The 13,622-nt window shown below is 41.0% G+C and overlaps 1 protein-coding gene and 1 long non-coding RNA gene across 2 annotated transcripts; both read right to left on the bottom strand.

Annotated features, from left to right (window-relative positions):
* Positions 1 to 707: 707 nt before the first annotated feature.
* Positions 708 to 3,254, bottom strand: LOC121039621 (zinc finger protein 596-like). Its single transcript, XM_040489834.1, has 2 exons — positions 3,069 to 3,254; positions 708 to 2,589 (listed from the first exon to the last, which is right to left on the bottom strand). Exons 1-2 carry the CDS (start codon positions 3,147 to 3,149, stop codon positions 1,705 to 1,707), a joined length of 966 nt encoding a protein of 321 aa, XP_040345768.1. The 5' UTR covers positions 3,150 to 3,254; the 3' UTR covers positions 708 to 1,704.
* Positions 3,255 to 9,590: 6,336 nt separating this feature from the next.
* On the bottom strand, positions 9,591 to 13,335 carry LOC121039622 (uncharacterized). The gene is made up of 3 exons (XR_005794887.1): positions 12,385 to 13,335; positions 10,377 to 10,503; positions 9,591 to 9,680 (listed from the first exon to the last, which is right to left on the bottom strand). It is a non-coding gene; the product is annotated as an uncharacterized LOC121039622 (long non-coding RNA).
* Positions 13,336 to 13,622: the final 287 nt, after the last annotated feature.

The following is a 13,622-nucleotide window of genomic DNA, read 5'->3' as shown; positions in this document are numbered from 1 at the left end:
ATATTTCTAAGCCTTGGAGACAAAGCAGGGACATCCCCTTTGTGAGAATGCTTAATTTTCTAGGGGAGAAGTACATTACATTCATTATTTAAAAAAAAAAAAACAGCTTATGTGGCAGCTCATAGGTTGAGGGATTTTATCCTACTGGAGCCCTATTTTCTGGTCTGTGGGATGGGGTGGCGAACAACTATGGCTTTATCTAAGGTGACTGGAGCATGCATGAATCAGGAATTACCTTAAGAAGATGTAGACTGCGGTCATGGCATTAACTCTTGTTTCCACTTAGCTCAATTGAGAAGCGTGGGGACAAAATCCGCAGAGCTTTCTGGGGGCTTGGAGGGCACAACTGCCATCTCTCTGGCACCAGGTTGCTTCCAGTAGCAGAGACACAAGGTGAAGGGTCACCAAATTTTGGACTAGATGTCCTTGACAGTGAGTGCCTCCATGACCTTGCCTGACCAGGGTCATGACACCAAGAAACCAGGGAAGTGGGGCTAAAGATCACAATTATGCCACCACCAGGGCTTGAAGGGAGACAGATGGTGTCGGAGGCAAGTTGGAAAGAGTGGAGCTGATCTGTTTGGAAGGAGCTGTTGGCGAAGGGGGAGGTGGGGGGAGTCTTGCTGATCCTCTCACCCACATACCAAGGAGTGCAGAACTGAATCTGTTTACAACCTCACAGAAGAAACTAGAACACCAACATTTTGCTTCTTTAGCAACAGGTTTTATTATTTCAAGATTTGCAAGTGCTGATCTACAGTAAACATTTAACTTCTTACAAAATCCTACATTCGATCTTGCCAGACCATGTCACTCTCCTATACTCCATGCCACATTTTCCACAAACAGGTATTTTCTCGAAGTCTCAATGACTTGCCAAGTACTAAAGGACACCTTCATATGTAGCAATACCACCACTCACATGCGCACACACACACACACACACACCCATGCACACACTCTTTTTTCTGATACAAAATCTGGCTTAAGTTTTCTCTACTCTGATTTGAGGACTGCTATCTTCGCAGTGTGAGAACCTTACTGTTGACTAAGAAATAAGGGACACTGAAGACTCCCCTTCACTCGTGACACTGCGAGTGTTTCGTACAGTCAGAATCTTCACATATGCCGCAAGAGTTGTTCTTTGAATACAGGATTTCCCACGATTTTACATTGAATAACTTCTCAGGCCTGAATTATCTGTAAGAAGTGTTTGGTATTCCTCAGAGGCTTCATCCTCTTACATCCTTAGTGTTTATTCCTTCACGGACTTCTCTTACGCTCACCACACCAGGTATTTGGCTAAATATTCTTCACAGTGATTACAGACCAAAGGGTTCTCCCGTGTGGAGTTTGCTCATGATTGACAAGAATTCCCGGTAAGTGCTCTAGTATCTTTCAAGTTGAGCGCTTTGCTGGAAACATCTGTGTCATTATACTTACAGCATAAGTTCTGCTGTGTTATCTAAGGTCAGACCAGTGACTAAAGGCTTTGCCATGTGGACGGCATACACATGAATTCACTTCCAAATGCAAATACATTTCTTGAGGGAGGAGTATGAGGACCGAAGCATCTCCCATATTGACTGCAGGCCATTTCTTCCATATGTGCATCCTGTGGTGAGTGTCACTGTGAAAGCTGTGACTGACACTTCTTCCACATTCATTGCATCTGTAAAACCGTGTCGTCTCAGGTCGGAATACTTACTGAGGGCACTCATGATTTTCTCCACGGGGATGGGTTCCCTCATGTCGTCTAAGGGAAGAATAATGTCTGAAGGCTTTCCCACATAGCTGACATGCATATGGTTGCTCTCCAGTGTGCGTTCTCTTGTGTCGTCGAAGGTTAGAATATTGACTGAAGGCATTCCCACACTGGTGACATTCATATGGCTTCTCCCCTGTGTGTGTTCTCTCGTGCCGTCTGAGTTCTGAACCTTGAATGAAGGCTTTCCCACACAGAAGACACACATGTGGCTTATCTCCAGTGTGGATTCTCTTGTGCTGGCTAAGGCCAGAGCTCTGACTAAATGTTTTCTTACATTCATGACATTGGAAACATTTCTCTCCAGAATGAATTCTCTCGTGTTTTCTAAGGTAGGATCTGTGACTGAAAGCCTTCTTACATAGATGGCAATCATATGATTTCTTTCTTGTGTGAATATTCTCATGCTGTCTCAGGTATGAATTCTGACGAAAAGCTTTCCCACAAACGTGGCATTCATATGGCCGCTCCCCTGTGTGTGTTTGGTTGTGGTTTCTAAGGTCAGAGCTTTGCACAAAGCCTTTCCCACAAAGATGGCATTTAAATGGTTTCTCTCCAGTGTGAATCATCTCATGTCTCCTAAGGCAAAAGCAATTACTAAAGGCTTTCCCACACACATGACATTTATATAATTTGCCTTGTGTGTGAATTTGGTTATGTCGAGTAAGGGATGATTGTTCACTAAGTGATTTTTGACACTGTTTGCTGATGTAACGTTTCCTCCTGAGGTGAATTAACAAATGTTGAGTCAATGCAGATCTCTGAGTAAATGCATCACCCAAATCAGTGCATTCAATAGGATTCTCTGGAGCAAGAGATTTATGCTTTGGGTAGAAGACAAAAGTCGGTTAATGGTTTCCCACATACATGCATACATTTATTTTTCTACCTATAAATTCTAGAGTAGCAAATAATAATAGCATCCTATTAAAATATTTTCAACGTTAGTTGCATACACATGTTGCTACTCCCCTGTAGGCACCATTATTTTCTCTTTTTTAGTATCCCAACCTCAGAGTTATCAGATTAACTTTGAAGAGTATATATATTTCAAATATGAGGTAATAAGCAATGTTTATGCAATTGTCTCTTTCCCTCTTTTTTTTTAGATCTCAGGTTATTATTCATTCATTTGAACTCATGTTAATTTCTTCACTGATTTAAAACTACCCAAAACTTTTTGCCAGGAAAGAGCTTAATCCTAACTTAATTACATTCAGGCAATTGTGCTCAATTATCAACTTATCTCATTACCTTTAGGCCTTTAGTTTGGATGTCTAGGGACTATCCTCATGAAACTTACCTTTGGCACAGTCAGGGCCATGCCCTTCTTGTGGATATGTCGTGTTAATATCATTTCTTGTTTTTTGCGGAGACTTTCCATGTCTAGAATAATTGAAAAAATATAAATTGTTAGAATGGCATTAGTGGAATAAAAATGTAGAAAATCACCAAAGTCCAGGTGAATATCTTTCAGAAATTGGCACTCAGCTGGGAAAGTGTGCCAAACGAATACTCTAGGTCATAGAAACATTTTAAAGTTCATTGTCAGTTAGAAAAAAATGAGGATTGGGAAAATTAGGAAGATGGCGGCATAGGAGGACACTGGGTTCACTGCGTCCTGCTGATCACTCAGATTCCACCCACATCTGCCTAAATAACCCAGAAAACCACCAGAAGACTAGAAAAATGCACTCTCCAGAGCCAAGCATGGACAAGAGGCCCACGGAAGAGGGTAGGAAGGGCGGAGAGGTGGTGAGCACTACACGGACCTGTGGGAGGGAGATGGGGCAGTGGAGGGGCAGCTCGCCCAGCAAGGCAGAGCCCCTGAGTCTGGCTTGCAAAAGCACAGGGGCCAGACAGAGTGAGTTCTGACAGCCAGTGGGACTTAACATCTGGAATGTTAAAAGTCAACAGCTCTGCTCGGAGAGTGGGGAGGGCAAGAGGACACCTGGAGGGAGAGTTGTTGAGCCCAGGAAGACAGAGCTCAGATCAGTGGGAAACAAAGGCACTGGCCAGTGCCATCTCCCTCTCCCATCCCCCAGCCGAAATCCCAAAGGAAACCAGTTCCTGTCACCGAACTTGCTTACACCGCGCAAACGCCCAAAGCTGTGCTTCTGTGGATCCATCCCTCTGATGGCTCTGCCTCCCTCCTGGTGCTGCAGGGCTCCTCCCAAAGGGGACCACCAATGGCAAAGCGAGCTAAGCCTGCCCCTCCCGCCCCTGTGCACCATGCAGATCATCCACCCCGGCTAATACGCCAGATCACATTGAAGAAGCACCATAAGCCTGGCAGTGTGCAAATAGCCCAGACAGGGGCCACACCACTCCACAGTGAGTCCTGCCTCTGGGAGAAGGGAAGATAAGGTACATGCCAGTCTGACTGTGGCCCCAGTGGTGGGCTGAGAGCAGACATCAGGTCTCACTGTGGCCCTGCCCACCAACACAAGTTACTCAGGACAGCACAGAAGAAGTGCCCTGCAGTTTGGAGCCACTGCAGGGACTACCCAAAATGATGAAACGGAAGAACTCTCCTCAAAAGAAACTCCAGGAAGTAGCAACAGCTAACAAATTTATCAAAATCAATTTAAGCAATATAACAGAATGAGAATTAGAATAATAGTCATAAAATTAATCACTGGGCTTGAAAACAGCATAGATGACAGCAGAGAATCTATTGCTACAGAGATCAAAGGACTAAAAAATAGTCATGAGGAGCTAAAATGCTATAAATGAGGTGCAAAATAAAATGGAGGCGACCACAGCACAGATTGAAGAGGCAGAGGAGAGAATAGGTGAATTAGAATATAAAATTATAGAAAAAGAGGAAGTTGAGAAAAGAGAGATAAAAAAATTCAGGAGTAAGGGGAGAATTAGAGAACTAAGTGATGCAATCAAATGGAACAATATCTGTATAATAGGAACTCCAGAGGAGGAAGAGAGAGAGAAAGGGGCTGAAGGTGTACTTGAACAAACCATAGCTGAGAACTTCCCTGATCTGGGGAAGGAAAAAGGCATTGAAATCCAAGAGGCACAGAGAACTCCCTTCAGACGAAACTTGAATAGATCTTCTGCACAACATATCATAGTGAAACTGGAAAAATACAAGGATAAAGAGACAATTCTGAAAGCAGCTAGGGATAAACAAGCTCTAACCTACAAAGGGAGACCCATAAGACTAGTGGAAGACCTATCTACTGAAACTTGGCAGGCCAGGAGTGGCAGGAAATCTTCAATGTGATGCATAGGAAAAAAAAGCAGCCAAGAATCCTTTATCCAGCAAGTCTGTCATTCAGAACAGAAGGAGAGATAAAGGTCTTCCCAAACAAAAACTGATGGAATTCATCACTAAACCAGCCCTAGAAGAGATCCTAAGGGGGATTCTGTGAGTGAAATATTGCAAGGACCACAAACTACCAGAGACATCACTACAAGCATGAAACCTATAGACATCACAATGACTCTAAACCCATATCTTTCAATAATAACACTGAATGTAAATGGAATAAATGTGCCAACCAAAAGACATAGGGTATCAGAATGGATAAAAAAAACAAGACCCATCTATTTGCTGTCTATAAGAGACTCATTTTAGACCTGAGGACACCTTCAGATGGAAAGTGAGGGGATGGAGAACCATCTATCATGCTACTGGAAATCAAAAGAAAGCAGGAGTAGCCATACTTATATCAGACAAACTAGACTTTAAATTAAAGGCTATAATAAGAGATGAAGAAGGGCTTTATATAATAATTATGGGGATTATCCATCAGGAAGAGATAACAATCATAAATGTCTATGTGCCGAATACGGGAGCCCCCAAATATATAAAACAATCATAAGATAAGAATGTGGTAATTGCAGGGGACTTTAATACTCCACTTATAACAATGGATATATCATCTAGACACAGGATCAATAAAGAAACAAGGGCCCTGAATGATACACTGGATCAGATGGACTTGACTGATATATTTAGAACTCTGCATCCCAAAGCAACAGAATATACTTTCTGCTCAAGTGCACATGGAACATTCTCCAAGATAGATCACATACTGGGTCACAAAACAGCCCTTCATAATTATAAAAGAATTGAGATCATACCATGCACACTTTCAGACCACAATGCTATGAAACTTGAAATCAACCACAGGAAAAAGTCTGGAAAACCTCCAAAAGCATGGAGGTTAAAGAACACCCTACTAAAGAATGAATGGGTCAACCAGGCAATTAGAGAAGAAATTAAAAAATATATTGAAACAAGTGAAAATGAAAATGCAACAATCCAAACGCTTTGGGATGCAGCGAAGGCAGTCCTGAGAGGAAAATACATTGCAATACAGGCCTACCTCAAGGAACAGGAAAAATCCCAAATACAAAGTCTAACAGCACACCTAAAGGAACTAGAAGCAGAACAGCAAAGACACCCCAAATCCAGCAGAAGAAGAGAAATAATAAAGATCAGAGCAGAAATAAACAATATAGAATCTAAAAAAACTGTAGAGCATATCAATGAAACCAAGAGTTGGTTTTTTGAAAAAATAAACAAAGTTGATAAACCTCTAGCCAGGCTTCTCAAAAAGAAAAGTGAGATGACCCAAATAGATAAATCATGAGTGAACATGGAGTTATTACAACCAATCCCTCAGAAATACAAGCAATTATCAGGGGATACTATAAAAAATATATGCCAACAAACTGGACAACCTGGAAGAAATGGACAAATTCGTAAGCACTCACACACTTTCAAAACTCAAACAGGAAAAAATAGAAAACTTGAACAGACCCATAACCAGTGAAGGAATTGAATCAGTTATCAAAAATCTCCCAACATATAAGAGTCCAGGACCAGATGGCTTCCCTGGGGAATTCTACCAGACATTTAAAGCAGAGATAATACCTATCCTTCTCAAGCTGTTCCAAAAACCAGAAAGGGAAGGAAAACTTCCAGACTCATTCTATGAAGCTAGCATTACTTTCATTCCCAAACCACACAGAGACTCAGCAAAAAAAGAGAACTACAGGTCAATATCCCTGATGAATATGGATGCAAAAATTCTCAATAAGATACTAGCAAATCGAATTCAACAGCATATAAAAAGAATTATTCACCATGATCAAGTGGGATTCATTCCTGGGATGCAGGGCTGGTTCAACATTTGCAAATCAATCAATGTGATACATCACATTAATAAAAGAAAAGAACCATATGATCCTGTCAATTGATGCAGAGAAAGCATTTGACAAAATTCAGCATCCTTTCTTAATAAAAACCCTCAATAAAGTCAGGATAGAAGGAACATACTTAAACATCATAAAATCCATTTGTTAAAAGCCCACAGCTAATATCATCCTCAATGGGGAAAAATTGAGAGCTTTTTCCCTGAGATCAGGAACACGACAGGGATGTCCACTCTCACCACTGTTGTTTAACATAGTGTTGGAAGTGCTAGCATCAGCAATCAGACAACAAAAGGAAACCAAAGGCATCAAAATTGACAAAGATGAAGTCAAGCTTTCACTTTTTGCAGATGACATGATATTATACATGGAAAATTGGATAGACTCCACCAAAAGTCTGCTAGAACTGATACGTGAATTCAGCGAAGTTGCAGGATACAAAATCAATGTACAGAAATCGGTTGCATTCTTATATACTAATAATGAAGCAACAGAAAAAGAAACTGGTCCCACTCACAATTGCACCAAGAAGCATAAAATACCTAGGAATAAATCTAACCAAAGATGTAAAAGATCTGTATGCTGAAAACTATAGAAAGCTTATGAAGGAAATTGAAGAAGATATAAAGAAATGGAAAAACATTCCATGCTCATGGATTGGAAGAATAAATATTGTCAAAATGTCAATACTACCCAAAGCTATCTACACATTCAATGCAATCCCAATAAAAATTGCACCAGCATTCTTCTCGAAGCTAGAACAAGCAATTCTAAAATTTGTATGGAACCACTAAAGACCCCAAATAGCCAAAGTAATATTGAGGAAGAAGACCAAAGCAGGAGGCATCACAATCCCAGACTTGAGCCTCTATTACAAAGCTGTAGTCATCAAGATAGCATGGTATTGGCACAAAAACAGACACATAGACCAATGGAACAGAATAGAAACTCCAGAATTGGACCCACAAACATATGGCCAACTAATCTTTGACAAAGCAGGAAAGAATATCCAATGGAAAAAGACAGTCTCTTTAAAAAATGGTGCTGGGAGAACTACACAGCAACATGCAGAAGGATGAAACTAGACCACTTTCTGACACCATTCACAAAAATAAACTCAAAATGGATAAAGGACCTGAATGTGAGTCAGGAAACCATCAAAACCCTAGAGGAGAAAGCAGGAAAAAACATCTCTGACCTCAGCTGTAGCAATTTCTTACTTGGCACATCTTCAAAGTCAAGAGAATTAAAAGCAAAAATGAACTATTGGGACCTCATGAAGATAAAAATCTTCTGCACTGCAAAGGAAACAATCAACAAAACTTAAAGGCAATCCACAGAATGGGAAAAGATATTTACAAATGACATATCAGACAAAGGACTAGTATCCAAAATCTATAAGGAACTCACCAAACTCCACACCCAAAAAGCAAATAATCCAGTGAAGAAATGGGCAGAAAACATGAATAGATACTTCTCTAAAGAAGACATCCAGATGGCCAACAGGCACATGAAAAGATGCTCAAAGTCGCTCCTCGTCAGGGAAATACAAATCAAAACCATACTCAGATACCACCTCACGCCAGTCAGAGTGGCTAAAATGAACAAATCGGGAGACTATAGATGCTGGTGAGGATGTGGAGAAACGGGAAGCCTCTTGCACTGTTGGTGGGAATGCAAACTCGTGCAGCCACTCTGGAAAGCAGTGTGGAGGTTCCTCAAAAAATTAAAAAATAGATCTACCTTATGACCCAGCAATAGCACTGCTAGGAATTTACCCAAGGGATACAGGAATACTGATGCATAGGGGCACTTGTACCCCAATGTGTATAGCAGCACTCTCAACAATAGCCAAATTATGGAAAGAGACTAAATGTCCATCAGCTGATGAATGGATAAAGAAATTGTGGTTTATATACACAATGGAATACTACGTGACAATGAGAAAGAATGAAATACGGCCTTTTGTAGCAACGTGGATGGAACTGGAGAATGTTATGCTAAGTGAAATAAGTCATACAGAGAAAGACAGATACCATATGTTTTCACTCCTATGTGAATCCTGAGAAACTTAAGAGAAGACCATGGGGGAGGGGAAGGAAAAAAAGTTAGAGAGGGAGGGAGCCAAACCATAAAAGACTCTTAAAAACTGAGAACAAACTGAGGATTGATATGGGGTGGGAGGGAGGGGAGGGTGGGTGATGGCCATTGAGGAGGGCACCTTTTGGGATGAGCACTGGATGTTGTATGGAAACCAATCTGACAAGAAATTTCATATTAATAAAAAAAAGAAAGAAAAAATGAGGATTGATTATGCGAAAGATGTAAAGTGGTGGAAAGATGTTGGGTCAGCAAATGGTTGCAAAAATCTTTAAATAGGAGGATCAGGACCACTACACCAATGTTTCACTGCAGTAATTGCATGAATATCCTTTTCCCTAAAGGGAAAGACAGGGGGAAGAGGACACATGCATTGTGATTGATTTAGGCAAGGATTGTAGCCACATGAGGAATTTTGCCCCAATGTCCTCACTTTTGTTTTAGAAAGTATCACTCACTTGACAGAATCTTCAGTGAGTATTTCTAAAGGACACACTCACAGTAGGCACCTGCTCCTCCTGACCCACAGGTCCCTGCTGCTCACCTGGACTGTGCTCTTGGAGAAACCCAGTTCCTTCACTCTGCAGCTCTCCTTCCTGCTCCAACCGGAAGGATCTTTTGCAGCTATTATTCTCTGTTGGGGGGTGGGGGGAGGAAGGGGAAGTATATGCATTTTGAGTTCTGTGCAAATTAATCTTTGCTATAACCAAGTCCAGGGCAGGATCTACCAAGGACGAACAAAGAGATGATGGAAGGTCAGCTGTAATGACACCTTCAACAGAAACCACACTGAAGGTCCTTCATCAGATCAGGAGGAAATCCAGACTAGAGGCAAAAACAATGAACATGCTAGATGCTGATACCCGCCCACAAGTTCAGAGAATGAATGCAGAATCCTCAGTCTTCTCCAAATGGGAGAGAATCAATATCTCCACAGTGGGTTAAAAATTATTTTCAAACACATCCAATAAATATAAGAGCCACAAGAATAATCAAAATTATGTTATTTTCACAACTCTGGTCTCATTATTCCACATCATGACTAAACAGTCATTATTTTTCAAATGTTTAATCAATTATGAATTAAAATATCCAGTGAATTTCCAGTTCCATTTTGAATGCTGGAGACTGAGTACCAAGAAAGATATGAACTTGTGGTCAAGATTGCAATCTAGTGTGATGCCAAAAAGTACAAGGTGAAGAAACATCTTCCTTTCACATAGTTATGAAAGAATCAGGGCAGCATTTGGAGTGGGATATGGGGAGCTGTTCTAGATATTTACTCAATGAGTGAATGGATGGACGCAAACATATGTGTTGGCAGACTCACCCAGAAAGATCAGATGATTGATACTTTCCAGCATCACATCTCTGAACAGCTTTCGCTGGGATGCGTCCAGCAGGGCCCACTCTTCCTTGGTGAAGTCTACAGCTATATCTTCAAATGTCACTGATTCCTGAAACATCATGGATATTCTGGCTTAGACAGAGCACTCCCTACCTATGTCCAGAGTAGGAGGGTTGAGATGACAGCACTGAGGAAGGAGGTAGAGGAGCTGGGTGTGTAGAAAGATCAATATATATTTTGGGGGGTCCCATCAGTTCACTGTCAGTGCAGAGCTTTTGGATATGTTTACAGAGATCTACACACTCTGACTTCATAATACTTTATTAAAGAAAATCGCATGAAGTGTGGTGTCATATAACCTGGACGTGTCTCAATAACCTGGTGATTAGAACTTTTTGACAGGTGATTATAAAATATTTGCCTGAGGGGCACCTGGGTGTCTCAGTCAGTTAAGTGACCAGTTCTTGATTTCAGCTCAGGTCATTATCTCACAGTCATGAGATCAAGCCCCACATCAGGCTCTGCAATTCTTGGGATTCTCTCTCTCTCTCTCTCTCTCTCTCTCTCTCTCTCTCTCTCTCTCTGCGTCTCCCCAACTTGTTCTCTCTCTCTCTCTCTCTCTCTCAAAAAATAAACATAAAAATTCATAAGTAAAACCCTCATCTCTATTAATTTCAAGTAACTCTACAGATTCATCAAAAGACAAATAATAGCTATGGTGTGCTGCTTTTAAACCATAATCATTGGCTTAACTTAGTCTCTATATGAACTTCTTGTCCCCCATCTACAAAGTGGTTTATTCACATGTTATGAATGTTGAAGGATCCAAGGCATATATGTAGGGAGCGTTTCCTGTCTAGCAACCCTGCACTAAATATAAGACATTATTGATCACTAAAATGTCAGAAAAGCTTGAAGGAATCGTCAGCATTCCTCAGAACTGAACAAGATTCATAGATGGCTCTCTTCATGCTACAGAACTGAGGTGTTCCTAACACAAGCAGCACGAGCCAGGGTCCTCTGAAATGGCTGTGCTGAGGACAGTCTTGCCCTGACCAGTCCTATGCCACGAGGACTCCCAATCCCAATCTTCTCTGGGACCTCAGACACCAGTTATCACTGTTTCTCTTGTATCTTTACTTGTCTCCATGCTAAAGGATAACAGAAACCTCATGACTTGTTTGGGTCTATCCAAACAACTTTTTCAGAAATTTATTCAGGAACCTAATTTTATTCTACCTACCATACTCTCTCTCCTTTCGGTGTGTGTAGTGCAATTAAGAAAATACTCCTCCCTCCAAATTCTTTCCAGTTGTCAAATATGGATGAAAGGTTGATTACTAAGAGGTAAAAATGTGTGATTAGGGACAAGCATGATAGTGGTGGTTTAGTTATATTTTTAAAAAATTTTCAGAAGTGTAAATTCTAATAATTGTATGAGAAAGTACAATAGAATACAATGCAATAAGATGGAGGGAAAAAAAAAACATAAACTGATTCTTCAGTCTTTCTAAACCTCTCTCCTGTTCCTCTCAACACTGAACAAGGCTCACACCAGGTCTTGTAACACCGGATTAATTATAGTCACATGCTGAAACACCCACCTCCTTATAGGACTATATTCTTCTCACTCTTCTCTAGCACTTTCAATCACCACCATCCTAAGCCTATTCCATCCAAAAATATGGTTAATGAGTGAATTATTTGTCACTGGGGCCATGGGCTGGATGAGAGAAGGAAGACTTCTCTTATCTCTTCTGTAAATACACAAGCTTAATGGAAGATCTCATAAATTTGCATAATGTTAAGAAGGGAATTCATTATCGATAAGTTCCTGATGGATAACAACTATCCCAGAATGCTGGGGAAATTAGAGCACAGATGCCTCAACATCACCCGATTCCGCTTGCAACATGCATGCCAATAGGAAACACTGCCCATCATATGGCACTAGGGTGTAATTTCAGCAAAAGATGCAGTCCCGACTCACCGGTGCCTGCATTGTCGACAAGTCAGTTGCCAGGTATCTTTCTCTGGGTTCTCACTCACAGACAGTACAAGCACTAAGCAGGCAAAGCTGAGGATGGAGAAAGAAGTCATGAGATCCAGTACTGCGCACACAACTTCCAGACTCACCTGTCAGGAAGCCCCAGACCTTCACCTGGGTGTGACCCCCTAGCCCAAGAAACCACAAGTGGTGCACTCTAAGAACAGGGTGTAAGAGGTCACTCCTATCCCAGGGTCAAATGTCAGATTATAGCTGTGATTGAAAATAAAGGTCAAAATACAGATCTCTTACAAATCAGAACATGATAAACATTGTGTTGTGTGCATTCAGTAGCCTATGGCATTCAGAATTCTTGAGTTCCCTCCCTGATTCCAGAGCAGAGTGCTTCCAGACTCATGACACACATAGGGTTTGTTTTCCACCTGTAGACGAACACTGCGGAATTTCTCAGATCTCGTTTTTCTTGCTGTATGCCCTAGCAATGGTTCTCCAGTATCCATGGCAGCCCTCTGAAGCCTCAGTCCCCTCCGGCTCTCTGGTCCCCCCCTAGACTTGGATATCAAGCAACTAAGATTACAATGGTGTTAATCAATTCATGGACTTTTATAAACCAATTTTCCCCTGACATCAAGAATAACTGAATGTATTTCGTGGAGAAATAATGCAAAAGCTTCATGAACAAAGGGATCATTAACTCACCCATTTGCACCTGAGGTTCGGGGGAAAAAAAAGAAAGTCAAATTTGTATAAAACGTGATTGTGCCCTTTCAGATTTACATATATTTGCCTATTTAGTCTCCACAGTAACCATGCTAATTGAAGTCTATTTATTACTTGATGAAATCCATAGAAAGAAATTAATTCAGAAAAGCAGAAAATGAAGTATTTACAATGAAAAATTATAGAAACATAAGATGTAGATCACTGTGCCAATAGAACTTCCTAAGGTAAAGTAAATGCCCCATATCTGCATTGTACAATACAGTAACTGCCAGACCAAGTGGTTATAGGATACTTGAAATCTTGCCAGTGCTGCTGAGATCTGAAGGTCAGTTATTTAATTTTATGACTTTATTTTTTTAAATATTTGTTTGTTTGTTTGTTCATTTTGAGAGAGAGAGAGACAGAGTGCGAGGGGAGAAGAGGCAGAAAGAGAGGGAGACACAGAATCCGAAGAGGCTCGCTCGAACTCACGAGCCATGAGATCATGACCTGAAGTC

This window comes from Herpailurus yagouaroundi, unplaced genomic scaffold (genome assembly GCF_014898765.1).
Source record: "Herpailurus yagouaroundi ecotype Mexico unplaced genomic scaffold, PumYag 181, whole genome shotgun sequence".
In the NCBI taxonomy this organism is placed as follows: domain Eukaryota; kingdom Metazoa; phylum Chordata; class Mammalia; order Carnivora; family Felidae; genus Herpailurus; species Herpailurus yagouaroundi.
Note: the sequence above shows the minus strand (reverse complement) of the source record. Positions and strands in the feature narration are given on the sequence as shown.

What these genes read in the sequence shown, in the direction of transcription:
- LOC121039621 (XM_040489834.1), bottom strand. Translation starts at nt 3,149, where the DNA reads ATGGAAAGTCTCCGCAAAAAACAAGAAATGATATTAACACGACATATC. An exon ending in TGGCCCTGACTGTGCCAAAG is followed by an intron (nt 2,590 to 3,068) that starts GTAAGTTTCATG and finishes TTCTACCCAAAG; the next exon opens with CATAAATCTCTTGCTCCAGA.